Raw genomic sequence first — 25240 nt, 5'->3', positions numbered from 1 at the left:
ATTCAGCTAAGGCCTCGGCATCATCACTCACTCACCGCAACCCTATTATAGGAGCTAGATCAATAACATCTTTCAGCGACCAACCATACACAACCTCAAAAGGAGTCTTCCTTGTAGATCTATTAACTGAATCATTGAAGGCAAACTCAGCATGTGGTAGGATATGATGCCATTGCTTTAAGTAATCTCCAACTAAGCTCCTCAACAAGTTACCCAAACTCCGTTTAACCACTTCAGTTTGTCCATCTGTTTGTGGGTGAAATATACTGCTATACTGTAGGGTAGTACCCATATGCTTCCATAAAGTCCTCTAGAAGTGGCTAAGAAATCTTGTATCATGATCTGATGTGATAGATCTTGGAAATCCATGCAACCGAAGAACTTCTTTAAAAAACAAGTTTGCTACATGAGAAGCATCAGAAGTCTTTTGGCAGCCAATGAAGTGGGCCATTTTAGAGAAATGATCAACCACAACAATAATAGAATCATTACCCCTAGCTGTTCTTGGCAACCCCAACACAAAATCCATAGTAATATCAGTCCATGGTGCTTCTGGTATGGGTAAGGGAAGATACAAACCTGTATTTTGATGCTGCCCCTTAGATGTTTGGCACTTGTGACACCTATCAACATAGTAAAACACATTCTTTTGTAGTCTTGGCCAAAAGTATCATTTGGAGACCATTTCAAGTGTCTTCTTGTGGCCAAAATGTCCCTTACAATGCAAATCAGCAATGAGTTGCCCTCAAAGACCCTGATGGAATGCATAACCTATTGCCCATGAATAAGTAACCATCATTCCATACAAACTTGGCTCGAATATCATTGTCACTTGCTGCATGGCTTCTATAAATAGGGCCAAAATAAGGACCATCTTGGTATTGATCTTTGATGGAGCTGAATCCCACAACATTCATAGACATTGTTGTCACCAAATGAACTCTCCTACTAAGAGCATTGGCTACCCGGTTTTGCTGTCTAGCCTTATGCTTCATAACAAAATTATATTCTTGTAGAAAATTAACCCATTTAGCATGTCTTCCCTTTATCATCTGCTGGGAGTTAAGGTGTTTCAATGCTTCATGGTCTGAATACAACACAAACTCCCGTTGGATAAGATAATGCCTCCAAAACTTCAAGGCCTGTACCATAGTTGTCAAGGTGACTAGGTGATTTTTAGAAGTCGCCTCGCCCAACGCCAAGTGTTTTTTGTATTAGGCACACACACATATACACATTATATCATTTTTTGAATGCCTTTATATGTTGTATCATTTTATTGGTTGGTTTTATTTTATTAGAATATATCTTGTTGTATGTTATAACTTTTTTGGGTTTCAATTCTTTGGGTTTGCATTCTGAACTGAGACTGAGAAGAGAAATTGAGGACTCAGTCCAAGTCATCCAAGACCTCCTGGTAAGTTTCTTAAACGGTCTAATTGTTTTGTGGTCCTTTTTTCTCTTACTTTTTGGGGATCAAACAGGGGCTCCGCCTCTTCAACCACTCCTCCTCCCTCCTCCTTACTCAAATCAACCTAGTACTCCAATATTTTATTTTCTAATTTTTCAAAAAACTTTTGGAAACGAAACAGGGGTTCCGCCCCCTTCTTCTTCTTCTTCTTAAATAGGGGCTGCGCCCCAACTTTCTAAGTCTTTCCTCTATTTTTTTTTCACTACTTTTTGATAATGTTGTTTTGGACGAAACAGGGGCTTTGTCCCTTTATTTTTCTCTCCTTTTTCGCAGGATTCTCCCTTTTTATTATCCTAAAACAGGGCCTCCACCACCTTAAACACAGTTCAAGTCTCTTACTCCTATTTTTCTTTTTTGCTCCATGTCCTCTAACTCCTATGCTTTTTTTCTTTTTTAAGAAATATTTTTTTTGGGAACAAAACAGGGGCTCTGCCCCCTTATTTTTCTCTCTTTTTTTGCTACATTCCTCGTTTTTTTGTTGGCATGAAACAGGTATGATGTATATGATGGGATTTTATGTTTTATTTGAATGAATTTATTTCTAATAACCAGTTCATGGTATGTTGGTCAGTGGAAAAAACTAAAACAATAGCTTAAGAAGGGTTAGGGATCTTTATTTTATACTTTCAAATTCCATTGCATAGACACCACCTAGGCGCCTAGGCAACTGGGTGCCCTGTGGTCGCCTAGGCCCTAGTTACCTTGACAACTATGGCTTGTACAATGGCATAAAACTCAACATCATAAGTGGAATACCTCCTTTTAGCATCATTGAGTTTCTCACTAAAGTAAGCAATTGGATGGCCTTCTTGACTAAGGACAGCTCCAATCCCCACATGTGATGCATCACATTCAATGTCAAAGAGCTTGTTAAAATTAGGTAAAGCCAGTACTGGAGCCTTGGTCATCCTTATCTTTAGCTCTTGGAAGCTTTTCTTAGCTGCAAAAGTCCAAGTAAACTCACCTCCTTTCAAGCATTCAGTAATGGGTGCCACAATCGTGCTGGAATTCTTTATGAATCGATGATAAAATGTGGCTAGCCCATGGAAATTACGAATTTCAGCTAAGGTCTTTGGTGTTGGCCACTCTTGAATAGCTTGAACTTTTTCTTGATCCACTTCAATCCCCTTGGCTGAAACAACATACCTCAAAAACACCAATTAATCTTTCATAAAATTACACTTTTTCAAGTTTATATATAGCTGAGCCTCAAGACTTGTAAGATTGCTCTCAAGTGTTCTAAGTGGCTGTCATGATCTTTGTTGTAGATGAGTTTGTCATCAAAATAAACTACCATGAACTTCCCCATAAACGGCCTTAGAACTTGGCTCATGAACCTCATGAAGGTACTAGGAGCATTAGACAACCCAAATGGCATAACCAACCATTCATAAAGACCTTAGTCTTGAATGCAGTCTTCCACTCATCCCCCTCTTGGATACGAATTTGATGGTACCCACTCTTCAAACCTATCTTTGAAAAGACTTGTGAGCCAGCCAATGTGTCTAACATGTCATCAAGGTGAGGTATAGGAAACCTGTATTTAACTGTGACCTTGTTAATAGCATGGCTGTCAACACATACACCAACTCTTTTTTTATCAGAAAAAGATTAATTATATTAATAGAAGAGAAAAAATTACAGCAGTTTGGGTATCTATTATACCCAAGAAGACAGAAAACAATAGCCCAAAACAAATTACAATAGAGCCCAAAATAGCTGCTGCCTAAATACTCTTTGCTTGGCTAAAGTGTTGCCTATCCCATTAGCCGTCCTGCGTATCCAAGTAAGCATTCAATTCCTCTTGCAGGCTTTCTATCTCCATTAAGGCATGTCTATAGATCCAGGGTGCATTACATCTAGAAGTTCTTCAAGAAAAAATCACTTACGAGTCTCCTTCAATTTCCAGGTTTCTAAAATTTGATTGCTCAGCAAATCTTAATCCTTGTAACAGTGCCATCAGTTCAGGCTTTAGTGAGTCCCCTTCTCCTATAGGTCCCAAGTATATGGACAAGACTTCACTTGAGGCATCTCTAGACACACCACCAATACCTGCCATTTTTCATCTGGGACATTGGACCATTCAAACATAAGACCATATCATGCCAATAAAATTCTTGGGATGATTATTTCCAAATCTTAGTCTAATCTGGTGATCTTCTCTTCATCGTATTTCATGTGTTAAACAATTCTTTTTGACTCCATACTTGAAGAGGTTTGGAACAAGATCTTTGTTTTAATTTGACTAGTGTAAGGGCATGTGCTTAATAATAGTATAGATATGCTGTAAGTAACCATTACAAATTTTCATTCAGATGTATGACCTTTCATTGTAAAATATTAGGACAAGTTTTTGAAGTTCTTCACTATTGAATGTTCATGAATTTGTGCTTTTATATATTGGCCAGGTTGATTATATACCATGTAGCCATCTAGTGCTACCACTTGCACTCTTTTAATATCAGTTGAAATCATTCTATAATTATTTGGTAGTCATCATTATTTTGCAAAATTTGGATATTTTTCCATTTAGCATTATCTATTTTGGGACATTGACAGCTAGCAAGTTTTGGGATTCTTACCATACCTAAGGATTTGTGGAACAAAGAGGATCTTCTAAATGCATCTATACATGAAACGTGGCATGGGTTGACCATGAAGCTTCACTGCCAGACATTATGTGTGAAACCAGCTCAAGATGGGTGCTCAACTGGAGTTGCTAGGTTATGGTACAGTAGCATCTTTTGTTTCTTTCTGTTTGATGTTGAGTAGGTAGCCTTTGGCAACCTACAGTACGGTGCTTGCCACAATTCTTAGCAATCTATTCTCTAATCAAATCAATAAAACTCTTTTGGTTGTTGCCTATCCACAAAAAGAAAAAAAGTTTGCGCAAATTCATCTGCTAAGGCACATCTGTGTCTCATATACCTACACCCAAATAATAGATAAAAAGGAATGAAAGAAACAAAGAACCTGCATATTATGAGTTTCCCTAGATTCCGGTCTAGTTCCTGTTGTAATTGGTAATCTGTTTTAAATGTAGCTGTGCAGGAGACCTTGCAGTTTATGCAAATGCACTGAAGAAATGCCTTATACAGATTCCATCCAATAGTTTGTCAAAGGTGGATAACTTTCTTGTTTGTTTAGTGAAATTATTTTCATTTCAATTCACTTAAGGAATAATTTTCATTTGATTGAATCACACATTTGTTTTTGATGAGTGAAGGAATTTATTTATTAATCACATAATGTAAGAGTTACAAGCATCCCAAGAAGCATGAGGTGCAACCTCTTCAGAAAACTAAAGAAGGATTCTCAAATACAAACTGAAAAAGTTACAAGGTGATCCAATACAGACAGTCCCTAGAAGTAGAAACCCTTTGTTTGTCTAAAGAATCAGCTATAGCATTTGCCAATCTGACCCACTGAATACTGTCATATTGCTAGTCAGCCAATTCACTTTCTTAAGGAGATCTCTATAACCCCAAATGGCAGAATCTGGGTTCAGGAGCCATCCAACCACCACTTGTGATTTTTTTTTTAAGTAAAAAGAAAATTCATTAAAAGAAAAGCGAATACAACCTAGAGAGGTGTTGAGGAAACACCTCCAAACAAAACTAAGAACCAAAAAACTCCTAAACACTTTCTTGAAAGCTTTACACCCAAATCCATCACATCAACCACACAAAACTCTTGCTAAATGAAACACCCCAAAAGAAACATAAAACAAAACCCAAAATTTGAAACTTCGCATTAACATACAAACAAAATGCAGGATCCAAAGACAAAACAACCACATCTACGCAATCCCCCTCCCCTATCACCCACAAACTTGAAACCCTGAGAAGTTGCACTGTGGCTTGAATGCAGCCAAACAGAAGAGAACTCCCTCCTACCCCTGTCAGACCCGAGCCTTCTACATCCTCAAACAGAACCTCCTCCCCCAACTGCTACTTAGCAGATAACAACCCATTATTCTTCATCCACTATTCCTTTCCCTCCCCCTTCACCTTCCTCCCATGCCTCACCCCCTTCCCCCACACCCCTCAAATTGTTCAACTCTCTTCTTCGGCTTCTATCAAACTGTTCAATTGCTTTCCTAACCACCACTCCCCCCCAAGAAGAATAAACCAAGAGACTTCCTAATTTCCACCTGTCTGTCCACTAGTCTATCGATTCCTACTTTTTCCTTCTTGGGGATACCTTCCTTAGGAGACTCTTCAAAACCACCTCCCCCTAATTTCCCTCCCCCCTCTTCCATCTCCTTTTGTTCCTCAGGCTGTAAATCTGTGGCTACTCTGTTATCCTCCATTTCCATTCTTTCATCCTTTCCCTCTCCCTCTTCCACCTTTTCATTATCCTTCTTTTCAATTAAGTTCTCCTTCCCGATCTTCTCATTGGTGCCCTCTAAATCATTTCTTTCCGACTTCTCCCTTGAGGAAACCTCATCTTTTTGAGAGGATGGAACAGAAACTTGCATCATGTTAGCCGGGTCTAACTCTGTAGGAAAAACCTTGTCTTTGTCTTTCGAAGAGGATTGTTTAACCTTCATTTTCACTCCTTTTCTTTATAGATTCTCTTGAATCTGCCACAGGATGCCATCCCCTACAAACCCTTCCTTAAGCCTATGAAAAACTTTGGTCACATGGACCAGCTGCCTATTTTTAGACCCTATGCATTTCCTGAGATCCCCTGTCTTAAGTGTGTCATTAACAGGAAACTTCGAGGTCCTTGCATTCCTTCTCCTGCCCAGATCCACCCCTAATTTACCCACTACCACTGATTTTCTTCTGCCTCCCTCCTAATACATCATATCCAATTCCACTACAATTGTTTCTCTTTCGGACATCTGATCAAACTCCCTACTGTCAAACGTTCTTGGGCTTACATTGCTCTTCAACACACTGTCTAGACCATTTGCACCATCCCCTTCAAAAGTTTTGAGGTCTTAACTGTTATCAAGTCCCTGTGAATCTTCCCTGTTTCGAGTCCACGCATTACAGAACTTTTTGGTAGATCCAAAAGAGGCATTTGTCTGATCCTGATTCAGACTTTGATCTTTTCGTACATATTGGCGAGCTCGTCTCATCAGAATAGATAAACCTTGTAGTCACCCACTCCCAAACCTCTATAGAAGCAGAGTATAGAGCTATGTCATCTATCTGTAGTGAGATTGTTTGGCTACAATCCCTCTTTGATGACCTTGGTGTTCATCTTCCTACTCTGGTTCCTCTTTATGCTGACAACACCAGTGGATTGTCACTTTATTCGAGACATTTTTCTTTCTAGGTGTATTTCTCTTCCTCATGTGGCCTTAGATATGCAAATTGCTGATATTTTTACTAAGGCCATGAGGAGGGCAAGACATCTATTTCTTCTGGGAAAACTGATGCTTATGACTTCGCATCAGTTTGAGGGGGAGTGTGGAAAGTATTGATGTATTCTGATACTATAGCCCCTGATATGTTGTATCTTTTATTACTTTATTTTTTTCTCTATAAGCCCTATAAGGGCTTTCTTGTAAATTCCTTGAGGTCATAAGGGCTTTCTTGTAAATATTCATAATATTGTAAAGGCTCTTTGGGGGATGGGGGGCGAATTCATTCTTGGACACCCCTGAAATCTGGTGTTAGACTCTCTACTGTTCATCTTGCTGACACAATCCACTGGCTAAAGACTCTAGAACTTTTCCATCACTTTTCCTTTTTAGATTTATGGAGAAATTGGCTAGCAGTAGGAAGGTGTTCTTCTAGGAAGACTAAGGCAACTACAAGATGGATTCCACTGCCTGAAGGTTCAATGAAACTGAACTTTGATGGCAGTCAGGGTAACCTAGGGCACTCTGGAATTGGGGGGGTGGGGCCTTGAGAAATGAGGCTGGAGATATTGTACTTCTCTATTCAGGTCCTTTGGGATTTGGGGATTCAGTCATAACAGAACTATTAGCAGCCATACAAGGAGTGAAACTTGGAAATCAATTGGGTGTAGGACAGCTTGTTATAGAAGGGGGCTCCTAGGTGGTGGTGGGGTGGTTGCAGAACCCTGAGGAAACTACATGGTGCTACAGAAATGAAGTCAAAATTTAAGTGGCTGACAAGGAATATGTTTGTTAGTACACATTGGGTGGGGATATCTGCTAATGCTTTGGCTGATGGCTTAGCCAAGCAAGGGGCAACTAGGGAAGTTGCTTGTCTGTAATGCTTGTCTTTTCCTTTTAAGTTTCTTTGTAATCAGATGAGAGAGGCCGCAGCTCGTGCCTCTCCACGGGCTGTTGTTATCCATTATCTTTTGAAGTATTAAAACTATTGTTGTTCATCAAAAAATTCTCTAGGGACAAGAGAGCTTAAACAATTTGTACGAACAATTTCAGACAAAAAGATCTTGGAAAATTGAAATACTCGGGTATTGAAGCAGCATGATTGAAATGTGGCATCAATTTGTGTTAGAGAAAGTATGTTCTTTATCTTCTTAAGGACATTGACATGCTTGGTGAACTATTTGATCCTGGAAGGTACAAATGACTGGTTGGTAAGCTAAACTGTTTGACCATTGTCAGAGTAGATATCTCTTTTGTAGTAATTGTTTTAAGCCAATTAATGTAGAACCCTTCGGTTCCACATTGGAATGTAGTGACCAGAATTGTACACTATCTAAAGGGAGCATCAGGGCATGCATTGTTGTTTAAAACAAGTGGTAAATTAGAAATAGAGGGATATATAGATGCTGATTGGGCTGGATGCACCTCTGACAGAAGGTCCCATGACTAGCTACTGAACCTTCTTGGAAGGAAATTTAGATACACATAAAAGTAAGAAGCAGATTGTTGTTGAAAGAAAGCATTGCTGACGCTGACTATAAAGAGTAGTCGATCAAGACTAAATCAGTCTTGAATCCGAAAGTAAAAAGAAAAGATTTCGGAAGGAGAAAAGAAGAAAAGAGGGAGAAAAGCAGAAGCACACAAAGGGTTTTGAAAAGGAGAGAGAGAGGGTCGAATAATTCTCATCTGCCGACCCACTCTTAATATTTATATGTTTACTAATTGTAAAAAAGGCTGAATTGCCCTTATTTCTTACATGGCAAATAAACTAATAATAAAGCTGAAATAACAAGCTGTAACAACAAACTGAAATAACTACCAACTAACATTGACATAACTAACAAAGAATACATGTTGTGCTGCCATACGAACACAGTGGGGGCCACAGCTGTGGGGTCCACATCAGTGTTCTCTACACTCCCCCTCAAGTTGGGAATAGATATTTGTCATTCCCAACTTGCATAGGTCTGCCTCTAACTTCTTCCTTGGAACAGCCTTGGTGAGAAGATCTACGAGCTGCATGCTGGAGGTGATATACGGGAGACACACTTCTTGAGATGAAACCCTTTCTCTGACAAAATGTCGATCGACTTCGATATGCTTAGTTCTGTCATGTTGTACCGGATTGTGAGCTATATTAATAGCAGTCTGATTATCACAATACAACATTAGGGGCTTCTCATAATCAATACCCAACTCTTCAAGTAATGACTTCAGCCATAGGATTTCAGCCACACCATTAGCCATCGATCTATATTCAGCTTCAGCACTAGAACGAGAAACAACACTTTGTTTCTTACTCCTCCAGGAGATAAGGTTACTTCCTACAAAGGCACAATATCTAGAGGTAGACCTCCTGTCATCAGCACTCCCAACCCAATCAGCATCTATATAGACCTCTATCTTCATGTGATCATTATTCTTGAATAATATACCTCTACATGGACATCTCTTCAAGTAAGCTAATATTCTCTCAACTGCAAGGAGGTGAGTAGTTCTAGGAGAGTGCATGTATTGACTGACAACGCTGACTGCATAACTGATGTCTGGTTGTGCGAGACAGAGACAAAGATAGAGGAGTTTTCCAACCAACCATTGGAACATAGCTTTGTCTTCAAGAGGCTCTCCACCCTCTGCACTGATCTTGTGATTCTGTTCAATGGGTGCATCTGCAGGCTTAACACCCAACTTTCCAGTTTCTGCTAATAGATCTAGAACATACTTTCTTTGAGAAATAAAGATCCTGTGTTTAGATCTAGCAACCTCAATACCCAAGAAGTATCGTAGCTCACCCAGATCTTTCACCTCAAACTCATGATGAAGGAGTTGTTTAAGGGGCTCAATCTCACTGTTATCATGCCCTGTCACCACAATATCATCCACATATATAGCAAGCAAGGTCAAAGAAGAGTCCACTCTTTTAATGAACAATGTATGGTCTGACTGGGCCTGTACATAGCCAAATTTTTCAAGGTCTTGTCTGAATCTATCAAACCAAGCTCTGGGGGACTGCTTTAGTCCATACAAGGCTTTATTCAACCGACAAACCTTCTTACCTGTCTCTGCATCATAAAATCCAGGAGGCAATTGCATGTAGACTTCTTCCTGTAAGTCTCCATTTAGGAAGGCATTTTTAACATCCATCTAGAACAATGGCCAAGAATAACTGGCTGCAAGGGCTAATAGAACTCGAATAGCGGTCATCTTTGCCACTTGAACAAAAGTCTCCAAGTAGTCTATACCATAAGTCTGAGTAAATCCTTTTGCAACTAGCCGGGCTTTATACCTTTCAATGGAACCATCAGCATTATGTTTCACAGTAAATACCCATCTACATCCAACCGGTTTCTTTCCTTTGGGCTGGTCAACTAGCTCCCAAGTATTATTCCTCAGAAGGGCATCCATTTCAACCATCATTGCATCTTTCCACTCAGGAACTGACAAGGCTTCCTGCACTATTCTGGGAATAGGAATATCAGCAATGGATGTGAGAAAGGTCTTGTAAGAGGGAGCAGCCGATCATAGGACAAAAACTGGGAAATGTAGTGAGTTGTGGATGTGGTGCAACGCCGTTTCCCTTTACGGACTGCAATAGGGAGGTCAAGGTCATCCAAAGAAGGTGAAGTAGCAACAGTGGAAGGTATCTCAGTGGGACCTGGATCTGATAAAGGGACTGTAGTACCTAGATCTGAATCCGTAGAAGGAACTGGGGCTGGCCTGGACTGCTAATGACCGAAATCAACCTGCCTCCACCGCCTGTGATAGACCTTCAACTCCTGACACCTCTGACAACCCTCCCCATTACATCCCTCGTTACTCAGTGGAATGGGTAAAGGAACTTCTAATGAGTTAACCCCACTCTCACAAACCCCATTCTCACTACTCTTCCCCTGAAGAGAAACCCTAGGGTAATAGGGTACTCCTCAAAGAAAGTAACATCCATCGAGACAAATCTCCTCCCGGAAGTAGGTTCATAGCAGCAATAACCCTTTTGAGTTTGTGCATAACTGAGAAAAATGCATTTGGAGGCCTTAGGATCAAATTTGGAACGATGAGGTCCAAGAATCTGAACAAAGCAAGTGCAACCAAAGGTTTTAAGGGGAACAATAAATAATTCTTCATCGAGGTATAGAAGGGTAAATGGAGGCTTCATGTCAAGAACCCATGAAGGAACTCGATTAATGAGATACACTGTTGTAAGAATAGCATCGCCCCAGAAACGGATAAGCACATTGGAGGTAAACATAATGCTTCTAGCCACCTCCAATATGTGCCTATTCTTCCTCTCGGCAACCCCATTTTGCTGTGGTGTATAAGGACAAGTACTCTGGTGAATAATCCCATGATCAAGTAGATAAGAGGCCAGTGGCTTGGTAAAGTTTTCTTTCACATTATTAGATCTGAGGATTTTGATTTTGACCCCAAACTGGGTTAAAATCATCTAATGAAAGGTCTGGGTCAGAGCAGGAACCTCATTTCGAGAACGCATAAGGTAAACCCAAGAAAAACGGGTATAGTCATCAACAAACAAAAAGAAATATCTGTACCCCCCCCCCCCCATAGAAGGGATGTGATACGGGCCCCAAACATCGGTGTGCACAACATAAAAAGAATTACTACTTCTTTTATTACTCAAGGAATAAGATGTTCTACAATGCTTTGCAAGCTCACAACTCTTATATCTCAAATTTGACATTTGAACAGACTCAAACAAATTAGGAAACAAACTCTTCAAAGATCAAAAGGATAAATGACCTAACCGATTATGCCAAAGCATAACCGAACTAACAGACTGAGAAACAAAAGACTTCTTATCTTCATGATCTTTCTAATGAGAACTCTCTCCAAGCAGATAGATCCCATTCGTCTCACGGCCAGTCCCAATCACCTTCCTTGTCTCCAAGTCCTGAAAAACACATCAGTCAGGGAAGAAGGTTACTGAACAGTTCTGATGTTTTGTAATACTACTAGCTGAAAGCAAGTTAGTATCAAGCTTAGGAACATGCAAAACTGAGGATAAGGAAATGGTATTAGACAACTTGATGTCTCCCTTGCCAGAAATGGGAACAAGGGAACCATCAGCAATGGACACTTTATCTCTACCAGAAGATAAGTGATAGGTAGTGAACAGTGATGGCAAGCTAGTCATATGGTCAGATGCACCTGAGTCTATTACCCAACAATGTTCAGTGTTACCTGGAGCTAAAGCATGGTAAGCTGAGGCCCGAGTACCTGAATGAGCAAAGGCTGATGTGGATGGAGCTGATGATGACTGAGATGATTGAGCTGAATTCCCAACTTCCTTTTCCAATTGTGTTAGGGCAGCCCGAACAACAGCTAAGGTGTCTAGAGGCGTGCCTTTTGTGCCCGATGAGGATGCATAATCGATATTAACAGCCATATGGGCATTACCCCTTTTGTTCCTCAATTTTGCTAGGACTAGATGAGGGTGTAGCTTCCAACATGTGTCTTTAGTATGCTTAGGTTTCTTGCAATGTTCACACACTAGATCCCGCTTATCTTCCTTCTTTATATCCTTTGCTGTATCACCCCCAGACTTAGGCTTAACTGCTGCCAAGGCTGGTGGGAAGGGTTGATGTTGCATTATAGCCTTTCTCCTAATCTCTTCACTATGCACCAATGAGTAGGCTTGTTATAAGGTCACACTGTCCCTTGTTAGTATCTACTGTCTCACAATATCATAATCAGAATTCAGATCAGCTAGGAATTCAAAAACCCTATTAGTCTCCACTTGCTTTCTATGAGTTTGTGCATCCTTCTGACTTTCCCACTCAAGTGTTTCTAGATGGTCAATTTCATGCCACAGAGATTTCAAAGTAGAGAAGTAAACAGAGACTGGTTTCTCTCCTTGCTTGAGGTTATTAACCTCATACTTCAATTCAAAGGCCCTAGCAACATTAAGGGGTTGGGAGTAGGTCTCTTTCATGACATCCCAGATTTCCTTGGCTGTTTTTGCCCACAAATAGTTTCGGATGATATGTGGCTGCATAGAGTTGGTAGTTCTCCTGAACCCATTTGGTATACATTTGGTCCTCCTTAGATGGTTCTTTCACATCTCCCAATAGGTAGCTAAGTTTTCCTCTACCCCCAGTAGCCATCATGGCCGATTGAGCCCATTCTAAGTGGTTGGATCCATCAAACCTCACAGTTGTAATCTGAAATGCATTCTCAGTCATATTACTAGAATTGCTAGTTCCAAAAACACCTTCCCCCTGATTCTTGAACTCTATTATTGGTTAAGAATTAGCAATCAAAAACTTTTGAAGCTACTGTAATAGGAAACAACACCTAAGCAACTGATAACAGCCAGCCTAGGTCTTCCACAAACAGGGGGAGATCTGAAACCAATCGACAGTTCTGAATTTTTAGGGTGAACCCAGTTCAGATCTGATCTGAAACCAATCGACAGTTCTGAATTTTTAGGGTGAACCCAGTTCAGATCTGATCTGAAACCAATCGACAGTTCTGAATTTTTAGGGTGAACCCAGTTCAGATCTGATCTGAAACCAATCGACAGTTCTGAATTTTAGGGTTTTCTCTCAAAACCCTAAAGAGAAAAAAAAGGTTCAGCAGCACCTCTTAGAATAGACCAAGATGGTTCTTTCAAGGTTGTTCTCAAGCAAAAAACTTACTTTGTGAAAGAAGATCTCTGGCCGCCACCTTCTGTCTGATGCGAAACCCTAATCTTGGGGATCCGAAGCCTTTTCTAATTCTTCCTGACTACTGGAACTCTCCCAGCCTTCTACAATCTTCTTAGTAGTAGCTGCACACTACCAGTAGCCTCCAAGAATCAGTCGATCCTCCTTCTTAGTCTCCCAGCCCTAGGCAATTCTCATGTGGTTGGTTGGATCAGACTCACATGAGAAACCCTAAACCTTGCTCTGATACCAAGTAGTCGATCATGACTACAATCAGTCTTGAATCCAAAAGTAAAAAGAAGATTTCAGAAGGAGAAAAGAAGAAGAAGAGAGGGAGAAAAGCAGAAGCACACGAAGGGTTTTGAAAAGGAGAGAGAGAGGGTCGAATAATTCTCATATGCCGACCCACTCTTAATATTTATATGTTTACTAATTGTAGAAAAGGCTGAATGCCCTTATTGCTTACATGGCAAATAAACTAATAATAAAGCTGAAATAACAAGCTGTAACAACAAACTGAAATAACTACCAACTAACACTGGCATAACTAACAAAGAATACATGCTGTGCTGCCATGCGAACACAGTGGGGACCACAGTCATGGGGTCCACATCAGTGTTCTCTACATAAAGCTATGGTGCATTCCATTTGGGAGATGTTTTGGCTGAAGCATCTTCAAGAGTTTGGATGCACAATAAGCAACTCCTATAAAGTTATAATGTGACAACCAGTCTGTTGCCCATATTGCTTCCAAGTTCCTATTCAGTTTTCCATGAGCACACATAGAAGTTGATTGTCACTTTGTAAGGGAGAAAGTTACTGATGAAGTGATATATACTGCTCATGTTAGGTCAGAAAATCAGTGGTCTGATCTGTTTTCTATGAGACTAAGGGTGAGATTGGATTACAGTTATAAAAAATATGGGCTTATATTGTTTGCTGGAGAACAATAGCCGAAGAAGAAGAAGAAGAAGAAGAAGAAGAAGAAGAAGAAGAAGAAGAAGAAGAAGAAAAGAAGGAGATCTGAGAATGGCGGCTTGCACACTTCAGCCGGCCCTATAATCTTATATAGATGTTTACAAAGTAATGTTACAAGAATGGACTAGAATGCCCCTGATTAGTGATGGGACACCTAGACATAAAAAGAATAAAACAAGTTTAGGCCCAATAACTAAGAACTTAAAACATAAATAAGACTAACATAAACACTAAACCAATTGAACCAACACTCCCCCTCAAGCTAAGCATGGATGTCAGTCATGTTTAGCTTGCCAAGTAAGTCTAAGAATTTCATTGAAGCTAGTCCTTTTGTTAGCACATTTGCAATCTGCATCTCGGAAGGAGTATAAGGAATGCAGAGTTCCCCTGAGACTATCCTTTCTCTAACGAAGTGTTGGTCAATCTCAATATGCTTTGTCCTATCATGTTGCACTGGATTATTTGCAATGTTGATGGCAGCTTTGTTGTCATAGTACAGCCTGAGAGGACACTCGACCCTTATCCAGAGCTCACCAAGAAGGGTCCTAAGCCACAATAGTTCAGCAACACCATGAGCCATAGCTCGATATTCAGCCTCTGCACTTGATCTAGCAACCACATTCTGCTTTTTACTTCGCCATGTAACCAAATTCCCTCCAACGAACGTGCAATACCCAAAAGTAGACTTCCTATCTCCAACAGAACCAGCCCAATCTGCATCAGTATACGCTTCAATTTCAATTTTATTGTGTTTTTTGAACAGAATTCCTTTTCCTGGGCAAGTCTTCAAATACCTAAGAATCCTTTCCGCTGCTTTCATATGAGGAATCTTTAGAGAGTGCATGAACTGGCTGACATGTATAGCATAAGCAATATCTGGTCGAGTGAGAGACAAATATATCAATTTCCCTACCAGTTTTGGGTATCTCTCTTTATCAAGGTAGTCCTCTCCCACTGATTCCTGTAGACAATGATTCTGTTCTATTGGAGTATCTGCTGGTCTACTCCCCATCATACCTATCTCCTCTAGAAGATCAAGGACGTACTTACGTTGACATATATAGATGCCCTCTTGTGACCTAGCAACTTCAATTCCAAGGAAGTGTCTCAGATGGCCCAAGTCTTTGATCTCAAACTTAGATGCCAAGAACTCCTTCAATCTTTTTATCTCTTGTAGATCATTCCCTGTAATCACCATATCATCCACATAGACGATGAGTGTCGTAAGTTTGCTATCCTGTTTCCTTATGAACAAAGTATGATCTGCACCACTTTGAGTGCATCCCACTCTCTTCATGGCCCCACAGAGCTTCTCAAATCAAGCTCGAGGGGATTGCTTAAGACCATATAATGCTTTCCTCAGTCTACACACTTTCCCATCAAAACCATAACCTGGTGGAGGATCCATGAATACCTCTTCATGTAGATCGCCATTTAGGAAAGCGTTCTTCACATCCAACTAATGTAGCTCCCATGAGAAGTTTGCAGCTAATGACAATAGAACCCGGATTGTGTTGAGCTTTGTGACTGGAGCAAAGGTCTCTTTGTAGTCAATCCCTTCCTTTTGAGTAAACCCCTTCGCCACTAGTCTGGCCTTGTATCTTTCAATGGACCCGTCCTCCCTATGCTTCACAGTGAACACCCCCTTGCATCCCACAGTGCTCTTCCCTTCTCGTAGATCCACTAATTCACAAGTCCTGGCTTTCATTAAGGCTTTCATTTCTTCATTCATAGCCTCTCTCCATCTTGGATCAAACACTGCCTCAGAGTACCTAGTAGGGACATGCACAGAAGAGAGAGCAGACACAAAGGAATAATAATGAGGAGATAAACGTAAGTAAGAAACATATTCAGCAATGGGGCGTTTGATAGTACAAGAACTGGTAGACTTACGAAGAGCAATAGGGAGATCCAAATCAGAAGTATGAGTGATAAGATTACCTAGAGTTGTTGAGACAGATTGATCTGAGTTCGATTGGTTGTTGCCATGAGTTGGAGGGTCTTTTTTCCTTCTGTTATAGGTGATTCTCATATATTTTTGTTGCCTACTAGTGTCCTTAGTTACATCCGCAACATCAAGAGTGGTAACAGGTTCAATGGGAGCCTCACTAGATTCACCTGGGATGCTACAACTAGGAGGGTCAGGAGGAGAAGATAGAAGGCCTGAGGCTGAAAGAGGCACAAAAAAAGAGGTAGAAGAAGAATCCTCTTCCATCCCACTAGTCTCCCCCTGAAGAGGATTCTGGGAAGAATGAAAATAGGATTAAGACTCAAAAAATACCACATCCTTTGTGATGTATTTCTTCTTGGTAACGGGATCATAACACTTGTAACCCTTTTATGTAGGAGAGTACCCTAGAAAGATTCCTTTCGTAGCCCTAGGATCCAACTTGGTCTTTTTTGGATCCTTTACATGAATAAAACATACACAACCAAAGACTCTAGGTGGAAGAGGAAAGTCTGGAAGATTAGGGCAAAGGACAGAGAAAGGAGTTTTCATACCCAACACCTTGGAAGGCATCTGATTTATCAGATATGATGCGGTAAGGACTGCTTGAGACCAATAGTGCTTGGGAACCTTGTGCTGAAATAGTAAAGCTTGAGCTGTCTCCAATAAGTGTCTATTTTTGCGCTCAGCAACCTCATTCTCTTGAGGGGTACTAGCACAAGATGACTGGTGTAGCATGCCTGCATCCTCCATGAACAGGTTCAAGGTTCTTTCAAAATATTCAGCAGCATTGTCTGAACGGAATTGCTTAATCTTCTTGTCGAATTGAGTTTCAATCATTTTACAAAATGCCATGGTTATCCATGGCACTTCATCACGTCCTTTTAACAAGTAGATCAATTTGCATCGTGAATTGTGATCAATAAAACTAATAAAGTAACGGAAGTCATCTACAGAAACAAGAGGTGAAGGGCCCCAAACATCAGAATGGACCAAATTAAAAGGAGCTTGAATTCCATTACTAGAAAATTGATAAAGAGTTCTACATTGTTTTGACAACTGACACACTTCACAAACTAAACTTTGAGTTGAAATACCCTTGAATAATTCAAGAAACAACCCTTGCAATGACGAAAAAGTTAAATGACCTAGCCTAGCATGCCACAAGTGTAACCTAGCTATTGACTCCTCATTATTCTGACTACTGGCAGCAGAAGATTGTAAAGTCGAACTGATGTCTACATCAAAATAGTAGAGACCTCAACACTCATGACCGCTCCCAATCGTTCTCTTCGTCAGTCTGTCCTGAAAGACACAATGACTAGTGTTAGTAAACTCTAGCAGATTCTAGGTTGAAGTAGAGAAGAAGAAAGAAGAAGAAGAAAGAAAGGTTCGGCCAGACTAGAAGAGAGTCAAAATCACTCTCCCCTAGCTGACCCACTTGTATTTATTCAAAAATATAGAGTTATAGGAAAGACCATTTTGTCCCTCATAAAAGATGGGACACATAACTTAAACTCAGATACAATAGACCTTTCACTCTCAAGCAGATAATCCAGAATGACCAAAATACCCCTGACTCGAGCATTTTAACACTCCCCCTCAAGCTGGAGAGTATATATCATATAGTCCCAGCTTGTTACAAATGTAATCTATTCTTCCCCAAGACAATCCCTTTGTGAGGAGATCTGCCCACTGATTTCCTGAGCTCACATGAGATGTGGTTATCACCCCACTTATTACTTTATCTCTTACAAAGTGACAATCAACCTCGATATGCTTAGTTCTCTCATGAAAGACGGGATTGGAAGAGATGTGAACAGCAGCTTGGTTATCATAGTATAATTTCATGGGTTTGTCAATTGAGAATCCCATCTCTTGAAGCAAGTTCTTTAGCCATACTAGCTCACATGTGGTATGGGCCATAGCTCTGTACTCTGCTTCTGCACTACTTCTTGCCACCACTATTTGTTTCTTGCTCTTCCAAGTTACAAGATTGCCACCAAGGAAGGTACAATACCCTGTAGTTGATCTCCTGTCTGATATAGAACCAGCCCAGTCAGCATCTGTGTACCCTACTATCTCAAGAGTTCCTCCACTTTGGTATAACAAACCACGACCTGGAGCACCTTTTAGGTACCTAACAATTCTCAGAACAGCTTCCCAGTGAGGAACCCGAGGATGTTGCATAAACTGGCTCACCACACTCACAGCAAATGATATATCTGGTCGGGTAATGGTCAGGTAGTTCAATTTGCCCACCAACCTTCTGTATCTTCCAGGATCATCAAACTCTTCACCCGCATCAACACTTAGCTTGGCATTGAGTTCCATAGGAGTCTCTGCTAGTTTAGCACCTAACAACCCTGTTTCTTCAAGTAGATCAAGAACATATTTTCTTTGACATAGGTTGATCCCATGTTTTGACCTCGCAACCTCTATTCCCAGGAAATATTTCAGCTTCCCCAGATCTTTCGTATTGAAGTGATCCTATAAGAATTTCTTCAACCTATTGATTCCATTGCTATCACTCCCCGTTATGACAATATCATCCACGTACACGACTAGCAAGATTTTCCCATCCTTAGTTATAGCTGAACACAAAATGATCAACCTGACATTGTTTCATCCCAAAGGCTTTCATCACTTCACTGAACCTGCCAAACCAAGCACGTGGAGATTGCTTTAGTCCATAAATTGCCTTTTTGAGCCTACACACTTTGCCAGACTCCCCCTGAGCAACAAACCCTGGTGGTTGCTCCATATACACCTCCTCAACTAGATCACCATGCAGGAAGGAATTTTTGATGTCAAGTTGTACAAGAGGCCAATCATACATAGCAGCTAATGAAATCAGCACCCGAACTGAACCAAGCTTAGCCACAGGAGAAAATGTCTCCATATAGTCCACACCATACATCTGAGAATAACCCTTGGCCACCAACCTCGCTTTCAATCGCTCCACACTGCCATCAGGAAGATACTTCACTGTGTAGACCCATTTACACCCAACTATGTGCTTACCGGAAGGAAGAGCGGTGAGTTCCCATGTGTGATTATGTTGTAGAGCAGAGAGTTCTTCTTCCATGGCTTGCCGCCACCCTGGGGAGGCAAGAGCTTCCTGGACAGTCTTGGGAATGGGAACAGATGAGAGTAATGATATAAATTTGCAATGAGAAGCAGAAAGGTGAGCAGTAGAAACATAGTGTGAAATGGGGTGAGAAGTACAAGTACGTTTACCTTTTCGCAGAGCAATAGGAAGATCAGGATCTGAAGGAGAAGGAGTAGTAGCAGGATCTGTCGACAGGGGCTGAAGTGGAGGAGGGCCCGATGCACTTCTGCGGGTATACACTTGAGTGATTGGCGGCTTCTCAGTAGTAACAGGCATAGGATGTGCATCTGCAGTAGAAACAGGAGCTACTGGAAGGATGTCCACAACAGGTACAGGAAGGGGAACCACAGAGAGAGAGGAAGAAACCCCAGCATCTGAGAAGAATGGAACTGACTCAAGGAAGGTGACATCAGAGCACACAAACGATTTATGGGATTTTGGGTTATAACACTTATACCCTTTCTGAGTCCTTGAGTAGCCAAGAAAGATACACTTAGTAGCTCGAGCATCTAGCTTGTCTAACCCAGGCCCCAAGTGTTGAACAAAACAAACACAGCCAAAGATTCTTGGGGTAAGAGGAAATGGAGATAAAGTGGGAAATAACACGGAGAAAGGGGATTGACTTCCAAGGATTGACATGGGCATCCGATTGATCAGAAAACAGGATGTAAGAACAGCATCACTCCAAAAATGTTTTGGGACATTCATATTAATCATCAAGGATCGAGCAGTTTCAAGAAGATGTCGATTTTTTCGTTCAGCTACACTGTTCTGTTGTGGGGTGTAGGCACAAGTTTGATGAATGATCCCATGATGTTCTAGGTATTGCTGAAATGGTGAGGAGTTGTATTCTTTGGCATTATCGGAGCGAAGAATTTTAATATGAACATCAAATTGAGTGTGTATTTCAGCATAAAATTTTTGAAAAATAGGGAACAACTCACTACGATCTTTCATAAGATAAATCCATGTCATCCTTGAAAAGTCATCAACAAAGATTACAAAATACTTATACCCATTGTATGACACCACTTTAATTGGACCCCATACATCGGAATGAACTAAAGAGAAAGGACTTGAGACACGACTATCAACTCTTGAACTTAATGAGACTCTATGATGTTTACCCAATTGACATGACTCACAATCTAATGATGAGAGATGACTCAAGGAAGGAACCAGTAACTTCAAGGCCTTGAGAGAAGGATGACCAAGTCTACAGTGCCACTGAAGAGGAGTAAGAGATGACTGAAAAGCTACTGGAGGACCACCACCATCAAGGTAATATAATCCACCTGCTTCATGCCCTCCATCAATCTTCCTCCCCGTCTTGAGATCCTGAAACACACAAGAAGAAGGGTAGAAGGTTACAGAACAATTAAGAGACTTGGTTAATCTGCTGACAGACATAAGGTTAAAAGGAAACTTAGGAACATATAAAACAGATGATAAGGGCAAGGAGGAGAGATTAACATCACCAACACCACAGATAGGAGATGTAAAACCATTAGCAAGTGTAACTGTTTGAGGTGTGGAGGAGTGGGAAAGGGAAGAAAATACATCATGAGTCCCAGACATATGGTCCGAGGCCCCGGAGTCAATGATCCAGTGTGAGTCTTTGGAAGCTAAGCAAGCCATACCTGAATGGGCAAGTGTAACGGTGTTCTGCTGAGATGTTTGAATGAACTGCTCATATACTGCACGTGGTACACTCACCATTTCCTTCTCAGAAGCACAAGTAGATGTGGAGGGGACTGGGTTAGTTTGCCGACTTTCAGTAATTGTGTCACTACCCTTAGTCCTAGCATGGTTAGCCCAAGTGTTGGGTGTACCACGCAAATCATAGCAGAAATTAACTGCGTGCCCCTCTAAACCACAATGTGTACACTTTCTCTGAGTATAACTCCTTCCTCTTCCCCGACCTCCCCCTGAGTCTCGACCTCCAGTCCGACCACTAGCCCTGCCAAACATGTGATCACCACGGTTGCTTGGGAGTCCACTCCTGACACCACCATTCTATTTCCACGACCACCCCCTTTAGTCACTACCAAACCAGATCTGTCAGAAAGAGAAGAATGTTCTACCGACTCAATGGATGTCCTCTTAAGACGAGCAAAAACTTCTTCAAGTGAGGGAAGAGCAGATCCTCCCAATATTTGTGCTCTGACAGGCTCATACTCAGCCTTCAACCCCACAAGAAACCTTGTCACATCAAGCTGCTCATGTTGCTGTTGTTGGATCTGAACATCTGATGTTAGAGGATGATACACATTAAGCTCATTACGAATGTTCCTCAAACTTGCATGGTACTCTTCTAAGCTTTGACTCCCTTGCTTCAAATTGAAATACTCTTGGTACAACTGCTACACCCTAGTTGTATTGTCTTGTCCAGAATACAACTTCTTAGCATGATCCTAGATTTCCTTAGCTGTATCTAGGAACATGAAGTTCACACTAATCTTTGGTTCCATGCTATTCCAGAGCCATGTCATTATCTGTGCATCTACTTGTTCCCAGTCACTGAACCCAGGGGAATCAGTGGGAGGTTTCTCCTCTCTTACATGTTTTACCTTTCTCTTGGCCTTCAAGAACACCTCCACAGATTTTGCCCATGGTACATAATTCTCACCATTCAACTTGATGGATGTCATTTGAACACTTAGATAGTCTGGAGAAAGCATGACACTTGTTTTGTTATCATTCCCATTTTCAAATGAAGCCATCTTAATTATTTTACCTTCAAATATACAACACAACCTCACACTCTTTCACAAGACTTATCTCACTTATAACACCACCAATTCCAGCTTCTTTAAATACACATTACACACCACACACTAAGGCTGAAATCACTCAGTCTTCACACCAAACACTTGGGCTGCACACTGCAGAACCATTCACCATCAACACACTAAGACTGAAATCACTCAGTCCTCACATCAAACACTTGGGCTGCACACTGCAGAACTGATTACACACAAGGTATAGGAGATCACTTTTAAATATTTTGAAACATAGATACACCAATCACCATGACACAACCACCTCCAATCTACTGCTGTTGTGAACTTCAGCAGTCGACAATTCTTCTTTCAACATACATACGAAGAGAAATGCAGAGGAACACGACTGAGATGCATATCAGTCACACTGAGCACCACCACCACAACCAACTTTTGAAACAAAAAAAGAAACATTCACAGTCCCTTGGACAAACAACAGTAGTGTTCATACTTATCCACATTCAGCCCTCTTTGATTCTGAATAGAGGGTTTAGTATACCACTCCAACGACCACCACAGCAACGACCGGAGGCATCCTCACCTCCAGGCCCACAAAACGATAGCTCCTTTTCAGCCCCTTATCGAACCTCCACTCAGGTCAGTCGAAAAGGAAGAAGATGACTGTGAAAGTTGGCGGCGAACCCAGAAAGAGAACAGCAGCAAGAAAGAAATGAGGATACGACCTTACAGCTCTGATACCATGTTAGTAAACTCTAGCAAATTCTAGGTTGAAGTAGAGAAGAAGAAAGAAAAGAGAAAGAAGAAGTAGAAGAAGAAAGAAAGGTTCGGCCAGACTAGAAGAGAGTCAAAATCACTCTCCCCTAGCTGACCCACTTGTATTTATTCAAAAACATAGAGTTATAGGAAAGACCATTTTGTCCCTCATAAAAGATGGGACACATAACTTAAACTCAGATACAATAGACCTTTCACTCTCAAGCAGATAATCCAGAATGACCAAAATACCCCTGACTCGAGCATTCTAACAACTAGGAAAGGAAGTTATGCTACAATTTAAATTCTTGGTAAGCTTCGAAATAGATAAGAGATTCAAAGTAAGATTGGAAACATATAGAACAGATTTAAGAGAGAGGTCCTTGGTTAGGTCAACCCCCCCCCCCCCTTCCCAGAGATGGTGGAGAGAGAACCATCAGCAACTCTCATCTTATCTTGGCCAGGCATGAAATGATAAGAAGAAAATAAAGAGACGTGTGTCATGTGGTCAGTTGCACTGGAACAATAATCCAAGAAGTAGACTCTATAGAACTAGTTGCACTATAAGCAGAGACAATACCTGATCTGGCAAGAGAGGTGGAAGCAAGGGAATAGTCCTTATATGGGTTAAGGCTCAGCTAAGGACCTCTACCTCATCAGCAGTGAAATCCAAGGACCCGGATATGTGGGAATTAACAGTCTGTCCCATGAGAGGAGGTGTAACTGTAGATGTGTTCTTCGGGCTTTCACCCCTGTAACTTGTAACAAGGTTCCCACTTGCTGTTTGATTCCTCTGAGGCTTCTTGTCTTTCCTTAACGCAGCTGGTTTTAGATGAGGATAAAGAACCCAACAAGTCTCTTTTACATGCCTTTCACCTCCACAATGAGTGCACTTAAGATGCCTCTTGTCCGAGTGCTTTCTCCCTTTTTGGTTTGAAGAAATCAAGGTTGAATGTTCAATAGACTGTATTTGAGTGTCAACTTGCATCTCTTTCCTCCTAACCTCTTTATTCCTTACTAGATGGTAGACATGGTGTAAATCTGGCATTTCATCCCTTCCCAAAATTTGAGACCTTATGCTCTCATACATTGGGTCTAAACCAGCCAAGAACTTAAAGGCTCTACCTTCTTCAATTTGTTTATCATGCCTCTCTCTGCCTCTTATATTCTCCCAACCAAGAGTAAGATGATGATCAAGTTCTTTCCGTAGTCCTTTTAGGGTTGCAAAATAAGTTGCAACTGTCATATCTCCTTGTCTCAATGCAGCAATGTCTTGGTTTAGCCTATAGATTCTTGCATTGTTCTTTCTCTGTCCATAAGTTTTAGACACTTTCTCCCAAATCTTAGCAGCAGTGGGAAAGTGTTGAACAGTCCTGGACACTCTTGGAGTCATCGAAGCAAGTAGCCAGGACATAACAGTAGCATTTTCCTTACGCCATATTGCGTACTCCACACTACCCACTTCAGGTTCCTGCTTCTGTCCATCTAAATAACCCGTAAGTTCCAGGGAAGTAATGAAGAGCATGGCTGAAACAGACCATTCTCTGAAGTTATATTCATCCAACAATACATTGGTGATCTGCAAGCTGTGCAGATTTGGGTTTTCCAGTTTAGAAGACCTTCCACCAGTTCTATTATCCCTAGAAGACACTTCTCCCAATATTGAAGACATCTCCTTCCTCTTATAGTGATCACAATTGAAAACTCAGTACAAAGAACACGATTTCAGACTTACCGAAGCTGTTACAAGTCTGAGAACCTCTCGTAACAGGTCTGAAACCAAGAACAATCTACCCATGTACTGTGCTGATCACTTCTGGACTGGGCTTTGACTTCTGCTGTCATAGCTGTAACCGAGGGCAATACCTCTTTGGCACCTCCGGTGGTCGAACCTAGACTGTGACCACCCTTACGATCTGTACTAGGACTGTCTAACTCAGTCCTTCCACCTAGATCTGTTCCACACAGATCTCTCTTAGCATCCGAATGGCTACTACCTGCTGCAGGGTTTCTAGTAGGGCATCAGCTTCTGGAACAAACTCCCCTTGGGCCCTACAACCAAGGGAAACCCTAGGTACAGACCTTGCTGTGTTCTACGGTCAGCCCTAGGGTTTCTTCACAGTGGCCGAGATAGGAGAGAGAAAAAAAAAGGAATAGAGAAGTGGAGAAAAGAGGCAGCTGTAACCAGTCAGACCGATTAGTGCTCTGATACCATGTTTGTTGGAGAACAGCAGCCGAAGAAGAAGAAGAAGAAGAAG

The 25240-nt window shown here is 41.2% G+C and overlaps 1 protein-coding gene across 8 annotated transcripts in view; it reads left to right on the top strand.

Moving 5' to 3' along the window:
- The window catches only part of LOC104597236 (D-alanine-D-alanine ligase family), a 129749-nt gene that overhangs the window by 72854 nt on the left and 31655 nt on the right, over positions 1-25240 (top strand). For 7 of the 8 annotated variants that reach the window (XR_016082475.1, XR_016082476.1, XR_016082477.1 and 4 more), the window contains 2 exons: positions 4031-4200; positions 4515-4593. The exons of the other annotated variant lie outside the window; for it this stretch is intronic. Coding sequence is in view for 4 of the 7 variants with exons in the window: in XM_010258681.3 (XP_010256983.1) it covers positions 4031-4200; positions 4515-4593 (249 nt within the window). In the remaining 3 variants the exon portion in view is untranslated. The remainder of the gene's footprint in view (positions 1-4030; positions 4201-4514; positions 4594-25240) is intronic. 8 annotated transcript variants of the gene reach the window in all.

This window comes from Nelumbo nucifera, chromosome 2 (genome assembly GCF_055504915.1).
Source record: "Nelumbo nucifera cultivar China Antique chromosome 2, China Antique-T2T, whole genome shotgun sequence".
NCBI classification, from domain to species: domain Eukaryota; kingdom Viridiplantae; phylum Streptophyta; class Magnoliopsida; order Proteales; family Nelumbonaceae; genus Nelumbo; species Nelumbo nucifera.
Note: the sequence above shows the minus strand (reverse complement) of the source record. Positions and strands in the feature narration are given on the sequence as shown.